This window comes from Orbicella faveolata, unplaced genomic scaffold (assembly GCF_042242905.1).
Source record: "Orbicella faveolata isolate gen_17 unplaced genomic scaffold, um_ofav_v1 contig_25, whole genome shotgun sequence".
NCBI classification, from domain to species: domain Eukaryota; kingdom Metazoa; phylum Cnidaria; class Anthozoa; order Scleractinia; family Merulinidae; genus Orbicella; species Orbicella faveolata.
Genome location: NW_028301553.1, coordinates 14105269 through 14127080, shown reverse-complemented (window position 1 = coordinate 14127080; position 21812 = coordinate 14105269). Strand labels below are relative to the sequence as shown.

Genomic DNA, 21812 nt, shown 5'->3' with positions numbered 1-21812 from the left:
GATGGTACTTTCTATATGATGTTTATTTCACAAAGCTGTGTTTCGCAACATCAGTACTTGACTCTTGCAAAGTTCACATTAGAAATGAAAGCTCAAAATGATGGAATGCTTCCAACGTTCATGAAAGAAACAGTCCTATTCTTGTGCTGAAGAAATTCAACTTCAAAGTACCGTACATGTTTTTAAATAGACTTGGATATAATATCTTCAAAGGTGCAAAGAACGAGCCTAATCCTTGTGATAAATATTTTGAACAAAACTAAAGAAACTCGAAGAAAACTGCAATAAAATTGCTAAAGTCTTTCAATGCTGACTGAGGCCTGCAACCAAATAGTAACAGCTAAACTTGGTCATTGTAAGAAGAGATAAATCATCCGTCCATTTTCCAAGGTCTTCATCCTCTCTTCTTACTTTTTCTTGGTTGCTGAAAGACAAAATAATTTATCTCAGGGGAAGAGAGCAATGTAATAGAGAGTTATAGATCATCTAAGATGGAAGTCGCTGTATGTTAGGTGTTGTGAAACATTTGGGCGATGTAGCCAGTGTCTCTAATGCTCTTCTCTATGACAGTAATCATCTAGTTTCTTTCTCGTGTTTTGAGCGGTGCTTAAGTGCAAACTGCACATACGGCCTCCATTTTGCGTTAGTCTTTAAGCAAGAACCTATCCTTTCTCTTCAAACGTTTCTCATGAAGCAAATTATTCAAACATTTTCGTTGGGATTTTGCTAAGTTGGTGATTTTAAGAAGAGAATTCTTTCACGATTTGCGGCGATAAATGTACAAGCTAATTTTTTTTTAGATATTACTTTCGGCTCCTTTCGAGCGATGCTCTAGAAAGGTGCTTTGTAAGCAATTCAAGGATAAAGAAGGAAACGTTCGGCCTTTGAAATATGTAACGACATTCTTTATTTCTCATTCAGCTGGTAGCATAATAGAGTACAAAATGGATGCATCTTGCAATTAATTTTACCGTTAAAATGATCTTTTTCGCCAGCAATTCCTAATTTTACAAAATCGCATCTTCGTATCACACTCAAAACCGTCTTGCAAGACCTGGGTGGTAGCTTGATAAGGAAAATCACTTTGACTCAAGAAAAAAAGTAAAAAAAATACAACTTACCTTGTTAGGTCATGGTACAGGAGTCGCGCCACTCTGAAATAGAGTTATAAAAATACGCGTTAGGTCGTAGAATTGCAAAGAAAAACATCTTAATGACTAGCAATATACGTTACTTGAAGCCCGTCCAGCTGTCCGTCGTCGCGAAACAACCGTTTGCGTCGCCGTTTTTGTTCTGCATCGACCGTCGGAAGTCTTCCCCTGACTAGATTTCTTCTTGATTGTTTTAGCCTTCTTCTTTGGATAACCTGCGTCGCGACTGCTGTTAGCGTTCAATCTTGATTTCCCTGGCATAATTGACGGTGCACGAAGAAACTTTTGCGCTCTATGTTTGCGCCACGAAAAATTATCAACTGAAGTACAACGTATTTCGCCTGATCCCGCGTTTTTCTGGTGTGCGCGGCGCACACGGTTTGTATTCAACAAACGTTTGGTCAACCCCTCAGAACTGATCTATCTAAAGACGCTCCGGCTAAGTTCCGGTCTAGCTATCACCAAAATTTAGCATAAATCGAATACAGCCTAATCCAAAGGTGATGCTCAAGTGCATCATTTTGTACAAACGATGATCTTCAATACCAACAACGATTGCTCTGAAGCGAAACACAGCTACTTACCTTTTCTCGTCTTAAGATTATGCATGCTGAAATAAAATGGAAGAAAACCAGTTACATAGTTCACAAGTGAAAGAAGCACATGATATTATTAAAGGAGCTCAATCGCGGCAGTTTGAGTTATTTTGGCCATGGACAAAATTACCTTTAAAGTGAAGGAAACCTGAAAATAATAATTTACTAAGGGCCGACTTACACGGTACGACTTTGTCGCACGCGACAAGCTTACGACAGACCTACGGCATGACTTAGGACCATTTACACGCGCTCGACTTTTTCACTTACAAAATTAAACATGCACAAGTTTGCACCTGGATTTTCGGAGCGAAAGTTCTCACAGAGTAAAAAAATATATTGGCTGTCCTGCGCTTTGAAAAGAACTTTCTAAAGAGATGTTTTTCGCTTTAATCTGTTCAGTACTTTTTGAGAAACGTCTTCATGTGAATCAGTCAACAGCAACTTCGTCCGCCATTTTGACGCAAGAAAACATCACCTTCGTCCCCTACTCAGTAGAAATTTGTCACAAGATACTTCATTTTCTATCGACTTCGGCTACGATTGTCGTCGCGTTTTAAAACATGTTTTAAAATTCTACGACATTTTTTTTGACGTACACAACAGTCGTAAGCGAGTTGTAGGTTTGATTTACACGAAACAATTCATGTCGTAGGCCTGTCGTAAGCTTGTCGAATGCGACGAAGTCTTACCGTGTAAATCGGCCTTAAGATAGAAAAACAACAAAGAAATTATAATAAACCATAAAGGAACAAGGATGGTTAAGGGGAAGACTGACGCTGATTACAAACGACGAACTAGGAAAATTTGCTCAAGATGAGCGAACCGAGACGTAGCTCCTCTAATTTTCACTCACAACACCCGCCATTCCCTTGACTGTTTGAACTGCCTCCACCATATCCAGCATCAGTTCCCGAATTCCCGGTAGATCCTGATTTTCCAGTCATGGTAAATGCGTTTTATAATTTTGCGATACCGTTGCTATTTTAGCTTTATCTTGCCGAAGCAGACGCAAAGCGGAAATGGCGATCCTTTTTATGGGCATGTTGCATATATTCATGAGGGGCTCTATTCTCTGAGCTCCGCATTCGATTGATTGAGAGCATGTTTGGGTTGAGCAGCATGTGTTTTGAACAACAGAATGTATTTTCGCCCAACGCAAAGAAAATTTGCTAACCCTCTATCTTCGTAGCAAAATGCAGCACGAGCCATGATTCGCTGAAACTGCAAAGAGGATATGATCGTCAGCCAAAGGAACACACGTCATTTGTCTGTTTCAGGGTAAAGTTGCGCGTAAAATTATGGCAGAACAAATTTTATCGAGCTATTTTACTCCCCCCCCTCCCCCCCCCCCCCCCAACCCGGCTCGCAGCGTGGTTCATAACTCTTGAAAGATGTGCGGGTCACAAAATTTTAACACATCATGGCATGTTTGTTACTCGAGGACGGGAAATCAATCTTAAGCGCTTTGTTTGAATAGGTTGTGTATTGGGTTTCCATAGAGATGGCGGGATGTTGGCTGACCAAAATAAATGTGCTTACATTGCATATTAGAAAACGCTGGCAAAGCGTGCTTTCTATTTTTATATATCTTTGTTCTGAAATACATAATTTCCATTTATGTGGCACTCCAGATGCTTTTCTTGACAAAAATATGCTTACTCCGCATATTTCAGACCTTAGAAAAGCGCGTTTTGTGTTTAATCAAACTTGTAGTGAAAATTTTCCAACAGAATACCACTAAAGTTGCGTTGGTTTCATTAGATTCATAACGAATACCAAGACTTGCACAGTGTGGAAGCTATTTAACAGGAGGTTTTGCTCAATATCAGTTTAATTGCCTTGTTGGAAATTTCTTGTGCGGAGCTATGTTGAATTCACTTATAAAGTAGTCTGTTTTCATGCTTGGAATATCAATGTTTTACACGCATCTAAAAGCTAAGAAACACCACGTGTCAGTCGTAAATGAAACAGAACTGAAGTTACTTCCTTCACAATGTTTATTTCATGATAGCTCTATGTTCTACAAAAATCATGCGTTTCACAGTTCACGCCAGAAATGATAGAATAAATGGTGCTTTTCTCGTATACAAGCACTGAATTTAACTTAAAAATGATACATGCACTTAAACACATGTAATAGCTTTCTCTTGACACAAAGTGATGTTCCAACTACAAAAGTCTTAAGTTTTTCAAAACAGGCTTGCAAACTGTCACAAGTAAACTTGAAGAAAACAGATCAGAAGAGATAACACATCTGGTCCTTGTGCCCAAGGCTTCATATACTCTCTTTCTTGTGTCAGGTTTCTGAAAAACAGGATATTCTTATTAATTATCTCCTCCTAACACTAACAGTGCAAAAAACATAACCTAGGGGAGAAGGGAAATGCATTTCTGATTCCCAACTAAGACCATGTTTGCTAGAGTATAGAGACACTAGGGCAATGTGGTCAGTCACTTTATTTAAGTTGTGTTTATCGAATTATGAGTAAGTTCTTTCCTCTTCGTTTGATTTAATTGTAAAGTATACGAAAGCGCGCAAATGTTCTTCATCTGTTGAACGTTAAGATCACTAAATCAGATCCAAGTTTTCTATTTGCTAACAAAGGACATAGTGGTCAGAAACTATTAAAGCCACATAGATGTTAAAAATCCCGCGTGCATTGATCAAGTTCCTTGTGTTAATCCACTGACAACTATTTTCAAAACATAGACCAACTACTTTCAACTTAAAAAAGTAATGGATGGAAATTGACTTAGGAATGGACATTTTCACGAAATCTGAACGTAAACCGTGCAGTAGAATTCAATCGGAGATTGAACAAATAAGACAAAATGAATATGGGAATCACTGCACCATCTTGTAACATTTATCAGGAAGTAAGATTTGCGGTGGACAATCCATATTATTTTGCTAAAATTGTGATTTTATGAAGTGGTTTGGAAACAGTAAATAATTTTCGATGAAAATAAAGCGAACTTTGTGTTCAGATATCACTTTCAGCTGCTTTGTAGTGACGCTCTGGAAATGTGCTGTGCAAGCAATTCCTGGTCGAAGAAGGACACTTTCAGCCTTTGAAATAACTGATGACAGATTCTACATCTCTGATATTATACTTGAATCCAAAATCGACACAACTGAGATTAAATGTACTAGTGAAATGATTTGTTTCGCTAACAATTCGAAAGTAAGTGAATCGTATATTTGCGAAGCGCAGCGCTATCTTGTATCTAATGTTTGGGTGGCAAAACACTAGCAAAGAATGACTTTCGCTTTTGAAACAAGCTGAATGTAACAACACACCTTCTTAAAGTATTGTACAGGATGCGAACCATGCTGAAATAGGGAAGAAAAAGCATGTTAGATGTGGCAGAAAAGGGAAAACGAGTTAAAAACAACACGCATTATAGATACTTTACATCGAAGGTTTCTTGGCAGGAGTAGAACAACTCCTCGCGGATTTCTACGCCTGTGTCGATTTGCGCGAGTTGCAATTTGGCAAAGAGATCTCTGACATTCCTCCACAACTTGCTGAACACGTCTAACGCACTGAGAACCAGCATCAAGAGGTAAATTAGCTGTTGCTCTAGATTTTTCAGGCATTCTAGAAGGTTACCGATTCTAAGACGCTTGCTCGTTTACGCAGTCCTATTCGTGACCCAAGGGATTCGTATTTGTCACAGAAAGTTAAGGCAAGCACAAATTATTACAGAACCGCACTTTCAAAGCATACGCGGCGCGTTTTGGAAGTGGAATTTCTGTATTCAGCTTTTTGCTTGATTGGACACCGAGAAAAAGCTGATTTTTGCTGACCATTGAATCGACCTTGGAGTGTACTGAAGATATTCTTTCTAAATATAACCTTAAATTATATCACGCCGCGACGCGGTTTAGGCGGAATAAAAATACGAGTTTTCCGTTCTACACTATGCACGTTTTGCATCATCATTTTCAGTCTATGCCGCGTGAATCTTCAGTAAGAAAATTGGTTCCAAATCAAGTAACGACTGCTGGAAAGACAACGAGTGAATCCGCCGCCATGTTGCTCGAACAATTGTGCAAAGATATATACTCACACGTGAGCTTACATTTATACAAAACAGTTTTTCAAAACCAGATCTTAAATAGTTGTTGGAAAGCAGCAAATCTTCAATAGATACAGTACACGAATTTTGAACCAAGTTTTGTAATAACAAATAATCGTACTAACTCAGTTTGATGCATCTTGAAGGAAGAAGCACTTGGTCCGCCATTTTGAATATAGCGACCAGTTCAATTCTAAACCACACCGTTTAATAAGTAAAATGGATGCATCTTGCAATTGATTTTTCCGTTAAAATGATTTGTTTCGCCAGCAATTTCTAACTTTTACAAAATTGCATCATCGTATCACACTCCACACCGTCTTGCAAGACGTGGGTGGTAACTTGATAACGGAAATCACTTTCACTCAAGAAAAAAGTAAAAAAAATACAACTCACCCTGTTAGGTCATGGTAATGGAATCGCTCCACGCTGAAATAGAGTTATAAAAATACACGTTAGGTCGCAGAATTGCAAAGAAAAACATTTAAATGACTAACAATATACGTTACTTAAAGCCCGTCGTCACGAAACACCCGTTTGCGTCGCCATTTTAGTTTTGCGTTGACTGTTGTAAGTTTTCTTCTGACTAGATTTCTTCTTGATTTGCTTTGCCTTCTTCTTTGGATAAGCAGCGTCGCGACTGCTGTTAGCGCTCGCTCTTGATTTCCCTTTGGGCATTATCGACGATTCACGAAGAAACGTTTGCGCTCTATGTTTGCGCCACGAGAAATTATCAACTGAAGTGCAACGTATTTCGCCTGATCCCGCGCTTTTCTTGTGTGCGCGGCGCACACGGTTTGTATTCAACAAACGTTTGGTCAACCCCTCAGAACTGATCTATCTAAAGACGCTCCGGCTAATTTCCGGTCTAGTTATCACCAAAATTTAGCATAATCGAGTACAGCCTAATCCAAAGGTGACGCTTGAGACTTTCAATATCATCAACGATTGCTCAGAAGCGAAACACAGCTACTTACCTTTTCTCGTCTTAATATTATGCACGATGCTGAAATAAAAGGGAAGAAAACCAGTCAGGTAGTTCACAAGTGAGAGAAGCACATGGAATTATGAAAGGAGCTCAGTCGCGGCATTTTGAGTTATTTTGGCCATGGACAAAAGTTACTTTTAAAATGAAGGAAACCTGAAAATAATAGTTTACTAAGACAGAAAAACAGCGAAGAAATTATAATAAACCATAAAGGAGCAAGGATAGTTAAGGACAGAGCTAGAAGATTGGCGCGGATTACAAGCGACGAACTTGAAAAATTTGATCAAGATGAGCAAACGGTGACGTAGCTCCTCACTCACAACACCAACTATTATCTTGACTGCTTGAACTGCTTCCACTACATCCACAATCATCTGTCGAATTCCCGGTACATCCTGATTTTCCAGGCATGGTAAATGCGTTTTATAACGTTGCGATACCGTTACCGTACTATTTTAGCTTTATCTTGTCGAAGCAGGCGTCAACGCTAAAATGGCGATGTACGCAAATGATTCCTTTTTTATGGGTATGTTGCATATATTCATGAGGGGCTCTATTCTCTGAATTCCGCAGTCGATTGATTGACAGCATGCTTAGGTTGAGCAGCATGTGTTTTGAACAACAGAATGTATTTTCGTCCTACGCAAAGAAAATTTGCTAACCCTCTATCTGCACAGCAAAATGCAGCACGAGCCCTAATTCGCTGAAACAGCAAAGAGGATATGATCGCCAGCCAAAGGAACACGCGTCATTTGTCTGTTTCAGGGAAAAGTTGCGCGTAAAATTACGGCGGAAAGAAATTTTATCGAGTTGTTTTACCCCCCCCCCCCCCCCCCCCCCGCAAACCCGGGTCGCACCGTGGACCATAACTGTTGAAAGATGTGCGGGTCACAAAATTTTAACATATCATGGCATCTTTGTTTCTCGTGGGCGGGAAATCAATCTTAACCGCTTTCTTTGAATGGGTTGTGCATTGGGTTTCCATAGAGATGGCGGGATGTTGGCTGACCAAAATAAATGTGCTTACATTGCATATTAGAAAACGCTGGCAAAGCATGCTTTTTATTTTTGTATATCTTTGTTCTGAAATACATAATTTCCATTTATGTGGCACTCCAAATGCTTTGCTTGACAAAAATATGCTCACTCCGCATATTTCAGACCTTAGAAAAGCGCGCTTTGTGTTTAATCATACTTGTAGTGAAATTTTCCTACAGAATTCCACTAACTTTGTGTTAGTTTCACTAGCTCATAACGAATACCAAGACTTGGACAGTGTGGAAGCTATTTAACAGGAGTTTGTGCTTGATATTAATTCAATTGCCTCGTTGAAAATCTCGTGTGCGAAGCTAATTTGAATTCACTGTTAAATTGGTCTGTTCACTTGTGCTTTGAATATCAATGTTTTACCCTCATCTATAAGCTAAGAAACACAGCGCCTAAGCCGCAATTAAAACAGAACTGAAGTTACTTTTTTCAAATTGTGTATTTCGTGATAGCTCTGTGTCCTATAAAATCATGAGTTTCACAGTTAATACCAGAAGTGAGAGCCTTCAATGGTGCTTTTCTTGTGCGCAATAGGGTTAGATACATTATGCTCAAAAATTTGGGCAGTATGCTTTTGAGCCTCACCCTCAAAACAACAGCACTATGCCTAAAATAATGCTCGAGAAGAAGCATTATGGTCGACTGATCTTGGTTATATTTGACGCCCTTTTCCATCCCTGAGGACAAAAAGATGAAAGTGAAGAATAAGTCATAAACACATAAGTCAGAAACACAACATTTTATTGCAGCAGCTACAACTTTACAAACAATAAATAACAAATAATGTTCAAAAGCACTTGAAATGTCTTCTTTCAATGGAACCCGTCATCGTTAGGATACTCTCTGATCACTTCAATGCCTTGAAAGTAGCAACCAAGCTTTTGAATATGTTAAATCCTTGCTAAAAGTACTAGAAAGTGAAAATGTCTCATTACAGTTATGAAAATATTAATTTTATATATTATTATTACTCTCTTCATGCTGAAAAAATATCCATTATGCCAGCATTATGCTCGATTCTCAGACTATGGCATAATGCCCAAAATTATGCAAGCAACTTAACCTAGAAGTGAAACATACACTTAAACACACGAGATTATAATATCATGAGATCGCGCAAAGTTAATGTTCTACTAAACTACAAATGTCTCAGGCAACAAAAGTCTCGGTCTCGCAAACTGTTAAAAGTAAACCTCTTCCACGTCAGAGATAAGAGATAATCCATTCGGTCCTATGTTCAAGGGCTTCATCAACTCTTTCTTTCTTGTGTCCAGTGTCTGAAAAACAGGTTTATTGTTATTAATTTTTGTTACTCTTAACTCTAATAGTGCAAAAACATAACCTAGGGGAGAACAGAAATGCATCTCTGATTCCCAACTCCATGATTGCTGGAGTATGAAGTCATGAAGGCAATGTGGGCAGTTAGTTATTAAAGCTGCATTGAGCAACATTATGAGCTAATTCTTTCCTCGTTGTTTGACTGAATTGCAAAGTACAGGAACCCGTGCAAATATTTGAGATTAAATGCACTAGCGAAGTGATTTGTTTCGCCAACAATTCGAAATTAGGTGAATCGGAAGGACGGCAGCGCCATCTTGTATCTACGGTTTGGGTGGCAAAACACTAGCAAAAAATAACTTTCGCTTTTGGAGCAAGCTGAATATAACAATTCACCTTCTTAAAGTGTTGTACGGGGTGCGAACCACGCTGAAATGGAGAAGAAAAAGCGTGTTAGATGTGCCAGAAAAGGGAAAACGAATTAAAACGACATGCTTTATCGATACTCGACATCGAAGGTTTGTTAGCGGTAGTGGAACAACTCCACGCGAATTTCTTCGCCTTTGTCGATTTACGCGAGTTGTAGTTTGGTAGAGAGATCTCTAGCATCCCTCTACTACTTGTTGAACACGTCTAATACACTGATAACCAGCACCAATAGGCGAATTAGCTGTCGTTCTTGATTTCCCTGAAGGCGTTTTTGACGATTCGCGAAGCAACCTTCACGCTCTATGTTTGCGCCACGAGGAATTATCAACTGAAATACAACGTATTTCGCATGATCTCGCGCTTTTCTGGAGTATACGGTTTGCATTCAACACACTTTTGATTGAGACCTCGAACTGATCCATGTAAAGACTCTTCGGCTGAGTTCAGGTCTGGCTATCATCAAAATTTAACTTAATTCAAATGCAGCCTGATCTTAAGTTGACACGCAGTTCCACAGTTTGTACCAACGACGGCCTAGATAGTAACGACGGTTGCTCTGAAGCGAAACATAGCTACTTACCTTCTTTCATCACAATATCATGCATGCTGAAATAGAATGGAGAAAAGCAAGTCAGATAGTTCACGAGTGAGAGGAGCACTTGTCAATATTAAATTTCACTCACAAAACCAGCTTCCCCCTCCATTGCCTTTCCTAGATTCACTGCTTGGATTGTCTCTAGGATATCCAGCATCAGTTCCCGAATTCCCGCTAGATCCTGATTTTCCAGGCATGGTAAAGGCGTTTTACAATGCTGCGATACCGTTACCGTACTATTTTAACTTTATCTTGCCGAAGAAGGCGTCAAATTTAAAATTAAAATGGCGATTTTGGCAAATGATTCACTTTTTTTATTGCATATATTAATGTGGGCTCCGCATTCGATTGGTTGACAGCAAGATTGCGTTGAGCAGCATGTGCTTTGAACAACAGAATGTATTTCCGTCAAACGCAAAGAAAATTCACTAGCCCTCTACCTTCGTAGCAAAATGGAGCACGAGCCTTTATTCGCTAAAACAGCGAAAAAGGAAATAATCGCTTGCCAAAGGAACACGCGTCATTTATCTCTTTCAGGGAAAAGTTACGCGTAAAATTACGGCTGAATGAAATTTTATCGAGTTGTTCCCCCCCCCCCCCCCCCCCGAACGCGGTCGCACCGTGGTTCATAACGCTTCGAAGATGTGCGGGTCACAAAATTTTAACATATCATGGCATCTTTGTTCCTTGTGGGCGGGAAATAGCCTAGTTTGGTTGCGATTCAGACAGTTAAGGAACTTACTCCTCCGAACGATTTTGAGGAACATTTCGGTTCACGAGGCGCACAATGACTGTTGTTACTTGTTAATTAGATAAGAATGTGAATTTTGGAGATGTTTGTTGATGCGCAACGATGCTGGCTTCATTTTTATCTCGTTTGCGGTGCGCAAATAGGACTAAGCAAATTTATTTCAGTTGTTTCGGATTCCTGCCCGCGCCAGTTATATCCAGACAAAGTGAATTAATCTTATTGTAACCTTTGCGCGCAATAGAAAGCCAGTTTATCTCAGTTCTTCCACATCTATTTTCATCGCTGTCAATCGATCGATCAATCTGCCAATCAATCTTAAGCCCTTTCTTTGAATGGGGTGTGTATTGGGTTTCCATAGACGTGGCGGAATGTTGGTTGACCAAAATAAATGTGCTTGCATTGTATATTGGAAAACGCTGACAAAGCGCGCTTTCTATTTTTGCATATTTTTGTTCTGAAATACATAATTTTCATTTATGTGGCACCCCAGGTGCTTTACTTGACAAAAATATGGTTACTCCGCATATTTTAGACCTTAGAAAAGCGCGTTTTCTGTTTAATCATACTTGTAGTGAAATTTTCCAACAAAATACCACTAAATTTGTGTTAGTTTCATTAGATTCTTAACGAATACTAAGATTTGCACAGTGTGGAAGCTTTTTAACAGGAGTTTATGCTCGACATTAGTTCAATTACCCTATTGAAAATTTCTTGTGCGAAGCTAAGTTGAATTCATTTCTCAAGTGGTCTGTTTTCATGCTTGGAATATCAATGTTTCACATTCATCTATAAGCTAAGAAACACCACGTGTAAGCCGTAAATAAAACAGAACTGAAGTCACTTTCTTCACAATATTTATTTCATGATGGCTCTGTCTACAAAAATCATGCGTTTCACAGTTCACACCAGAAATGAAAGAATAAATGATGCTTTTCTTGTACGCAAGCAATTTAACTTAAAAATGATGCATGCACTTAAACAGACGTGATTATAATCTCATGAAAACTGTAACGAATTTATAGCTTTTCCTACTGATACAAAGTAATGTTCCAACAAAGTACAAGAGTCTTTAAAGTTTTTCAAAACAGGAGTGCAAACTGTCACAAGTAAACTTGAAGAAAACAGAACAGAAAAGATAACACATCGGTCCTTGTGCGCTAGGCTTCATTTACTCTCTTTCTTGTGTCATGTTTCTGAAAAACAGGATATTCTTATTAATTATCTCGTCCTAACACTAACAGTGCAAAGACATAACCTAGGGGAGACGAGAAATGCATTTCTGATTCCCAAGACCATGTTTGCTAGAGTATAGAGAGACACGAGGGCAATGTGGGAAGTCACTTTATTTAAGTTGTGTTTATCGACATAATGAGCTAGCTCTTTCCTCTTCGTTTGACTTCATTGTAAAGCATACGAAAGCGCGCAAATGTTCTCCCTCCGTTGAACGTTGAGATCACTAAATCAGATCTAAGTTTTCTATTTGCTAACAAAGGACTTAGTGGTCAGAAACTATTAAAGCCACATCGATGTCAAAAATCCCGCGTGCATTCATCAAGTTCCTTGTGTTAATCCACTGACAACAATTTTCGAAACATAGACCAACTACTTTAAACTTAAAAAAAATTAATGGAGGTAAAATGCCTGAGAAATCGATGTTTTCACGAAGTCTTTGAGTTAAACATGCGAGAGAATTCTCCTCGAGACTGAATAAGTAAGACAAAATGAGTATGCGCCATCCCTTAACATTTATCAGGAAGTAAGATTTGTGGTGTACAATCGATATCATTTTGCTAAAATTGTGATTTTATGAAGTGGTTTGGAAACAGTAATGATTTTCGATGAAAATAAAGCGAACTTTGTGTTCAGATATCACTTTCAGCTGCTTTGCAGGGACGTTCTGGAAATGAGCAGTGTAAGCAATTCTTGGTCGAAGAACGAAACCTGCAGCCTTTGAAATAGCTAAATCGAATCGACACAACTGAGATTAAATGCACTAATGAAATGATTTCTTTGCGCTAACAATTCGAAATTAAGTGAATCGTATAATTGTGAAGCGCAGCGCTCTCTTGTGTCTAAGGTTTGGGTGGCAGAACACTAGCAAAGATTGACTTTCGCTTTTGAAACAAGCTGACTACAACAACTCACCTTCTTAAAGTATCGTACAGGATGCGAACCATGCTGAAATAGAGAAGAAAAACCGTGTTAGATGTGCCAGAAAAGGGAAAACGAATTGAAACGACACGCATTATAGATACACTACATTGAAGGTTTCTTGGCAGGAGTGAAACACCTCCACGCGGATTTCTACGCCTTTGTCGATTTGCGCGAGTTGCAACTTGGCAAAGAGATCCCTGACATCCCTCCACTACTTGCTGAACACGTCTGACGCACTGATAACCAGCATCAAGAGGCAAATTAGCTGTTGCTCTAGATTTTCCAGGCATTCTAGAAGGTTACTGATTCTAAGACGCTTGCTCGTTCACTCAGTCCTATTCGTAACCCCAAAGATTCATATTTGTCATAAAAACGTATGGCAAGCACAATTTATTTCAGAACCGCACTTTCAAAACATACGTGGCGCGTATCGGGAGCGGAGTTTTTGTATTCAATTTTTTTGCTTGATTGAACACCGAGAAAAAGTTGATTTTTGCTGACCATTGAACCGACCTTGCCGTGTACCGAAGATTTTCTTTCTAAATATAACCTTAAATTATATCACGCTGCTACGCGGTTTAGGCGGGACATTTTTCATTTCAAATACTAGTTTTCCGTTCTATACTATGCCATGTTTTTTATCGTCAGCAAAATTGGTTCGAAATCAAGTAATGACTGCTGGAAAGACAGCGAGTGAATCCGCCGCCATGTTGCTCGAACAATTGAGCAAAGCTTTATACTCAGACATAAGCTTACATTTATACAAAACAGTTTTTCAAAACCAGATCTTAAATAGTAGTTCGAAAGAGGCAAATCTTCAATAGATACAGTATATGAATTTTGAACCAATTTTTGTAATAACAAATAATCGTGCTAACTCAATTCGATGCATCTTGAAGGAAGAAGCACGTGGTCCGCCATTTTGAATTGAGCGACCAGTTCAATTCTAAACCACATCGTTTAATAAGTAGAAAAATAACAAAACTTCTTACTTTCGTCTTTACGTCTTCTTCAGAACACGATCTGGAAGAAATAAACGCTTGTAAGATGGTTCAAACGGGAAGAGAGAAAGACGATCTTACCCACAGGTGCGCGCGTATATGAACTTACACTGTTACTGTTGGTTAGCAGGCGGTTTGTAACCTGGATCGGGAGTGACGTTAGGCCTTAGTTTAGATTGTGGCGGCTTTTCTGGCGGCTTTTCTGGCGTCGGTTTTGGTGGCATTTCGGCGAGATAAATTGTAACGCGCCCAGTTGGAGGAAACTCACACTCGACTGTAATGATGCTTACTAAGCTGACGCCAGATATATTGACACGACCATGCGCGGTTTGGATGACTTTGACGAGCAGCAACATTGAAAGAGTTGTGAGCTATATACGGATAATCACATTGTAAAGATATGGACACTTGCTTACCTTCTTCGTCATAGAATAGTACAGCTCGAATGATACGCTGAAATAGCAGAGAGGAAAAGCTCGTTAGATGTTTTAAAACCGAAAAACGCAATAGTGTCGCAAAGGCGCTTACATTCCCGACTACTTGAAGAGCTTTGCGTGTTCGTTTTTGTCTGTGAGCTGCTGTTATTGTAGCCGGAATCTGGGGTGGTGTTTTCAGTTGATTTAGATTTACCAGGCATATTAATTCTCTCTCAAAATGGATAGTAGACAGAAAGAACCTAATGGGTTTTCTAGCTCGAGCTAGACCTAAGAGTTTTTATGCGGAAAACAGGGTTTTATAGGTGTCGCGCGCCCATTGGAGGGAAGTCGACATTCGAATGATTGGCAGGTTAAAATCACCTGACTAGCATTTATATGCGTTGAATTTTTTTTTTTAATGGCGACCATTTCTCTTACCTTGTAGATCGAAACTTTACATCGCCGCACTCAACTCTCTGAGGACTAAATGGAAAACAAATATGAGAAACGCGCGAGTTTGTTTTTCCTTCAGAAAATTTTACATAAGATAACCAGTACACATGCGTGCTTATTCGTTTTGGGGAAAAGTTGGGCGTAAATTAAACTAGAAAAAAGTTCAGTACTTCTCTTACTTCTCTTGGTTTCTCCGCTGACAAAATGTGTGCCTCTTGTTTGTGTCACAAAGGTGCGCACGCCACGCTTTCATATCCATAAGAAGGCGAGAAAAAGCGCAGTTTAGTTGGAACGCAATCAGAGGAGGGACTTTCCCGTCTTATCAAATGTTCGAAGCGATGTGGATGAACATTCTAATAAACCACGACTGTTGGTGCTTCTATTGAAAGAACAGCAGAACGCGTCTTTGGTCGACGCGCAACGTTCTTGCTCACTTCGTTTGTCGAGGTTCATTTGTCTCCTTTGTGTTGTGCAAGGTATCAGTACAAATAAGTGGGATTGCCTTTCTCTTCTTGCTCAAAGTATGACGTCTTTCATTAAACTAGTCAATTAATGTGACCTTCAGTTAGGTTTGGCGCACGATCTCCTGATTTGGGTGCAAATCCTTTCTCCCACGACGATATCATCTCTTTGTTTTGACGGCTATTGACACAAAGAAGTCGTTCTTGATTGTTTTTTCGCTTTCCCTGAAAGCGCGCTAACAAAGCACTTCGGGGTTTACTAGAAAACGCGCTAGCGAAGCACTTTCGAGATGATTCATGGCCAAAATATGTGCTTGTGACGCAGTTTAAGAAGTGCTAATGAGGACGCGCAACACAGCTTAAGTGACAATCTGTCATTCTGCAAGCGCCAAGGTGGCGAGAAATGTATCTCTTAATGTCTTTGACGCCTCTTTGTGCACGAGATCTGTTATCTTTACATCGTGAATTCTGTTATCTGAACATCATAGAATCACAATTGAAGCAAGAATCATTCCTTTTTTGGCCATTGTGTATATTAGAGTTGAAACCACACTCTGCAAAATGGCCTTGGGCTATATTGCTTTGTTCAGCTTTTAATTTCATCGCGTAAGAAACCAGCGTCGTCTTTTATTTTCTTTCAGTAGATGTTAATCTGCTTTTGTTTCAGACGCTCAACATTTAATTGCTTTCTGTTTGTCATGGTCACGCAATTTTCCAGCTATCTGAAGCGTCGCATTCTGATTGGTTGATATTTTAAGCTCCACAACGCGTGTGACAAGTTCTGTCAATGAAACAAAAGGCCCACGCCACTTCGGACATCCTGATTGGTGGATAATGTGCCTTTTTAGACAAGAGGGCTGCAGGGTTTTTTCCCTTCTCAAGTATTCATGGTCAAAGGTTTTACGATTTCGATACCTCGCCTGTCTCGCTGTTATTCCAAACGCAATGGATCCCACAGTGGTAAAGCTCTTAGAAGGAAAGACTGACCAAGAGAAATTTCAAGCGATAGCATTCTCTTTTGGGTGCCTTTTAACACGGCCTACAATCAACTCATCCAAGGACGCGCCAATGAAAGGTAAGACAGTGCATGTTTATTCTATTCTCGGCTGCGGTTTTATTGTTGCGCTGTTTGTTGAGCGATTGAATGCTAAATGTTATTGCTCCTTCGTTTACAGGTGAACTTAAGACGAAGAAGAAGTCGCACAGTGAACCGAAATATTCCTTCGAAGAACTGAGCGATGAAGAGGAAACCGCAGGTAAAATTACATCGATGTGTATTTGTAGTGTTGTTGCTGCTTGGTTAACATCTTCTAAGATCGATGGAGGGGTTGTAAACTCAATTAGACAAAGCTACTTTCACTGCACGATGTTCTAAACCCTTTCAAGACTTCTTTGAATATAAAATCGTTTATGACATTTATGCAATTAAGACACAATTTAATGAATAATGATAGTTGTAATTAGTTCTGTGCCATTTCTTCTCCTTTTACGACGTTTTATCATGTTTCAAGATCTTGCGCATGTAACTGAACTCCGCGATGTTCTTAGTTTTCACCCGTATCTTAAATATTTTTGTGTCGGGAATCCGATTTCATAGACTGTCAATGTTTATAATTTACATATTTGATTGTTTATTTATTTCAGAATGACGAATCAGCGAGGAGAAAAAAAATGCATGGAAATTCAAGCAATGAAATGATATGAACACGAGGAGCTTATGCATCACGGACAAGTTAAATCCCGTCAACACGATGTTTGGATTTGTTGAGCATTTGAAGCCAGAATGCGGCAAATTGAGAGGCGATCCGGTGACGCAAATCGACGCGTACTGAAATGGATCTTTTCCTTCATTTTCGCTCCGGTGGTTTCGTTCCATATTTTCATTCATTTTCAAAACGACTAGATTCTTTTCAACTAATTTTGTTGCCCTTGTAAACATTTTTGAATTATATTAGTTATTTTTTTCTGTGGATAACTGCGCTCTGTAATGTAGTTTTACTATGCTCTCTATTTTGGCTTTTGTGGGGCTTTATTGAAACGTGCCGAAAGTTAAATTTCCCAAATTGCACTTTAAGTGTCTCATATGTTTCGAAGTAATATATGTATTTAATCTATCACTTGTCATAGAATCATTAAAATTGCTGTGTGTTATTTTGTAACAGAAAAGTGTCAAAGAGCGTTTCTTCAACATGTTGTAACAATATTATGATCCCATATAATGTTCTTTTCCCGCAACCAGGCTTGTGAATAAAATCAGTTCAGCGCACGACTTTTACTCGGCGCTTGCTGTGCTTGTATTTAGTTTTAGGGTATATTTTGTACAGCTAAGATGGGCTTATTTTGGTTGTGTGAAGCTGTTGGTCTTTTGACATTAGAAAACCGTCATCAGTCACTACATCAATTGTGTCAAAAAATCGCGGCATTCCAGTGTAAAAGATTCGAAAATATATCTATTGTAATAGCATACGAACTCATCAATGATCAGTTATTTTTTGTCCCTTCAAGCATGGCCATTTTCTGCCGCTCCCATTTATTCTGTAAAACACGCCAAATAGTTTATAATTCCTGATTAAAGAAATAAACCTATCGATGATTTCCTATGAATATAGTTCTTTTTGACAAGAATTTTTTTCGACACTGAAAGTCGCTTGAAGCCATGTTTGGCTTTGAAATGTTTCATATTGACATTTGGAAAGGTTTCATTCTTTCAGCTTTTTGATTTAACATCGGCGTAACCTATTTCCCTTGAAATATATACATAATTAAGCTTTTTGGAAACTTATTCAGGAAAAGTGTGGTTGGCTCTAGAAAACTTGTTTAAAATCGCAAGACATCATTTCTTGGCCAGTGTTTTTCCCCTCTAAAATTGTTGCTCACTTTAATCCTTGCTTTGGCAAATTTCGCGAATAGGACTCATTTGTTATACGGTTTATCTTTGTAAATAACAGGTCGTTCTATTAAATTGTATTGTGAATTCAGCTTGTAGGGTTTTTCGTTTCCTTTTCAAGGTGTTCAGTTTGCTTCAAATTTGCCAAAGAAGGCACGGACGCAGAAGTAAGGATCTTCAACAAGGATAAGATTCGAGGATTCTCATGACGGTCAAGGAACTTTTTTGCAAGGCGTTCGAAGCGCGTTTGAGCGGAGGTTGGGTCCCACAACATTGTCTTAAGGGCCAAAAGATTCTGTGTTTTTTTCCGAGAAACGTGGCGACGCGACTTCATAACAACCACTTTTTGAAACCTCTACACTTGATGATTAAAGCTCTTTTTCTGATCACTGTGGATAACAACAATTCAAACACCGTTCGTTATACAATATAAGTATCATTAATGATTTGGTATGTACCTTTTGACTGAATATCGGCGGAGCAATGATTCGCTGACGATTGAAAGTGAGTTTTGAATATGTAACGCAATGCTGCGATCTCGCGATTCTTCTTCTAACAATGCATTGACCGTAACGAACTAGTCGCCTTCTATTTATTCCTATTCGCTTTAGAATTACGCACTAATTCTGCCAGCTTTTTGGGGAATTCAAAATCTATTTTCAGTTTCCTTCGCTTAGAAGAAGAAGAAGTCGAAGAAGTTAAGATTTGCCCACGCTTACGTATAGGGGAAGAAAAGTTAAAATTTGATTTTGACAACGGAAGTTCTAGAACGAGTGAGATAAGCAGAGAAAATAGTTTGAATTGAATTGTATAATCCAGTGATCCAATAGAGTGTTTCATTCTTGCGAACGAGCGGACGTTTGCGACGCTGCTATTTCTTTGTTTATGGTAGATTTTCTGTAGTTTAGGCTTTGAAAGTTAGGCTCAATATTTGTCAACAAATGTTGGCTAATTAGTATTCAAAAACTACGGTGTCACGAATGTGCAAAAGAGCGTGACGGAGGTCGATGGCAAACGTATGAAACTACTGCACTGCTTTCCTTTTGAGAAAATGAGTCAGATTTCGTCAGGTCAATGCGTTTAAAAACGTCCAGGGGCAAAGTATAATGTCCTTCTTACTTCATATCTTCCTTATATAAAAAAGCTGACCCCGATAAATGCATCTGTCAGCGACTGATGTTCACGTGCAGGAAAATGTAGGAAAAAGTGATTTTAAATTAGTTCGCGCTGCACTTAAATAATTCTCCTTGACTCTCTCTAATAGAAAAATAAATAGCTGAATAGATGCCTTCCTCTAAATTCATCTAAAATACAAACAGCCTGTTGTCTCAAAGTATAAGACGGTAAAGTCTGCATTTGAGCTAAGTGGCCCATCAGGCGGGCACCTTTGGCGGGCACCTATCTCTGGTTTCTGTAGTATGAAGCAACTAAGAGTATTTCTACTCCCCATGGATGGGATGCTAGTCCATCGCAGGGTTATCCCTTAACGTTAAATTCGCCGGTACCCATTTGTACTGTACACCGGGGTGGAGAGAGACACTGTGCGAGTAAAGTGTCCCGCCTAAGAACCCAACACAATGTCCCCAGCAAGGGCTCGAACCCAGATCGCTCGATCCGGAGTCCTGTCCCTTTCTCCTATCCCTCCAGCATCACCTCTTCCTCTACTTCCTCCACCCTTTCCTCTACTTCCTCCATCCTTTCCTCCTTTCTTTCTCCCAACTTTTTTCCTCCCCCTGTTGCTGTTCCTTCACCCCCCCCCCGTTTCTCCTTTTTTCCTGCCAATTTTCCCCGTCATTATCTATATGCGATTCCTAAACGAAATGCATTGATTTTCACAAGTAAACTTAACTTTTATTCAAGTCGGTGGTTATTAGAAATAATAGACACTGTTACAATGTGATTTGCTTTCTCTGTCCTTAATTTTCCGTCCCAAGATTTAGATTATTTTCAATAGACCGAGTTGTCTCTTGTCAGAGAATGGCGTTTTTCTCACCATTCGTAGTAGCAATGTTACAACTGTATCATATTCATGAGTGTAAGATTAGCGAGTTATTGATATTCATTTGAAGTTCACGGCACCTTTTTCAAATTTACCTTCTCAAGTTGCTCTCAGTTGATCTTCATAACTTAAGTCCTTAATCCTTAATCTTTGACAATATATTTCTAAAGCAGCGACAACAATCATGAACTATACTATGAGTTTATTTATAAAACAGAATGGCATCTAAAAATGATTTCTATGGATAAATAACAACATTTAAAATTTAAAAGTCGATAAAATGAAAGAGCTGTCCACTTCTCTCTCAATGCAGGCTCATTTGGGAAAAGATAATTAACCCAAGCGTTTCTCCTTGCATTATTGAAGCATTCGGAACATGTAATGCCACTACTTCGTCCGTTCAAAGCGACTTTTCATCCCCTCTGAAGTCGTCCGCCATCTTGGACCTGCAAAACCTGGACTGGAATTGACTTGATGAATACAACTACCACAATTCCATGCAGGCTTGTCTCATGGAGGGAAAGGGCCGTTGGGTGCTCCTAAAGCAATAAAAACTATGCTAGGAAGTTTAAGGTTACACTTAACTCTACATTTACAATAATAAAATCTAATTTAAATTTAAGAACGCTTAAACCTAACTAGTTAAAAGACTTACCTTTAAATTAATTCTAAATTTGAACTAATGAAATTTATTCTACATGTATATAAACAAATTATTTGTCTAGTTAACAAAACCTTACATAGTAAGTGATCGACTAACAGAAAAGTAAATAAAGAGAGAGACTGGGCCTAGAACATAGTGGTGATGAAAATTCTGGCTCGGGAATTTTTGTCTTTTTGGCCTTGCTTTTAAGAAATAAGCTCGTGTCAGCGAAACTGCTCTGCGATTCTTGACTCCTGTCTTCAATTCATCACGTTCGCACCAATTTTCTATTTGTCTGAACGAAGGGAGTCGGTGAGGGAGCGTGATAGAGCGCGAAGAGTGTGATCGAGTCAAAGGGAGTCCATGAGGACGCGTGGTAAAGCGTTGTAGAGCGTGAAGAGTGTGATCGCGCGAAGAGTGTGATCGAGTCAAAGGGAGTCGATGAGGGCGCGTGGTAAAGCGTTATAGAGCGTGAGGAGTGTGATCGAGTCGAAGGGAGTCGATGAGGGCGCGTGATAGAGCGTGAAGAGCGTGGCAAAGTCGAAGGGAGTCGATGAGGACGTATGAGAGTTTTAGGCCAGGCTTGGTAAAGAGTCTACCTGATGTGGAGTAACCACTGCAAATCTTGCAACTTGTTATCTAAATCTGAAATCTCGACCCTTTCACTTCTCTTGTACCAGTACTCTCACATCTCTTCCAACTTAAAGGGCACTAGCTAAGGCATGCATCTATGTTAATTAGACCTGGGCCGATGTGCTTCATTCGATTGGAAGGCCTGTGTACTGAAGTGCCGACACCACAGGGAAGGTAACTGTAGGGCGATGAAACAGTAGACCTGAGTGGAAAGCTGTGATACCGAACACAGTGTTCCACAGAA

General features: G+C 39.3%; 1 protein-coding gene and 2 long non-coding RNA genes across 49 annotated transcripts in view; 1 reads left to right on the top strand and 2 right to left on the bottom strand.

Moving 5' to 3' along the window:
• Positions 1 to 5: 5 nt before the first annotated feature.
• LOC149109083 (uncharacterized) lies at positions 6 to 3055 on the bottom strand. 5 transcript variants are annotated; one of them, XR_016208379.1, is made up of 4 exons: positions 2925 to 3055; positions 1736 to 1761; positions 1122 to 1154; positions 6 to 424 (listed from the first exon to the last, which is right to left on the bottom strand). It is a non-coding gene; the product is annotated as an uncharacterized LOC149109083 (long non-coding RNA). The 5 variants fall into 5 exon arrangements; XR_016208378.1 differs by lacking the exon at positions 2925 to 3055 and adding an exon at positions 2604 to 2844; XR_016208380.1 differs by lacking the exon at positions 2925 to 3055 and adding an exon at positions 2044 to 2597.
• Positions 3056 to 3729: 674 nt separating this feature from the next.
• LOC110069432 (uncharacterized) overlaps positions 3730 to 21812 on the bottom strand; it is a 48321-nt gene continuing 30238 nt past the window's right edge. For 2 of the 43 annotated variants that reach the window (XR_016208352.1, XR_016208353.1), the window contains 6 exons: positions 14068 to 14098; positions 13067 to 13099; positions 10259 to 12114; positions 10156 to 10181; positions 9543 to 9575; positions 8589 to 9145 (listed from right to left, as the gene is read on the bottom strand). This is a non-coding gene — a long non-coding RNA (uncharacterized LOC110069432). The other 41 variants (XR_016208363.1, XR_016208351.1, XR_016208346.1 and 38 more) reach the window with 37 other exon arrangements.
• Positions 16226 to 17681, top strand: LOC110069413 (uncharacterized). Its single transcript, XM_089293451.1, has 3 exons — positions 16226 to 16481; positions 16582 to 16662; positions 17051 to 17681. The coding sequence occupies exons 1-3, from the start codon at positions 16241 to 16243 to the stop codon at positions 17053 to 17055; spliced, it is 327 nt and encodes a 108-aa protein (XP_089149577.1). The 5' UTR covers positions 16226 to 16240; the 3' UTR covers positions 17056 to 17681.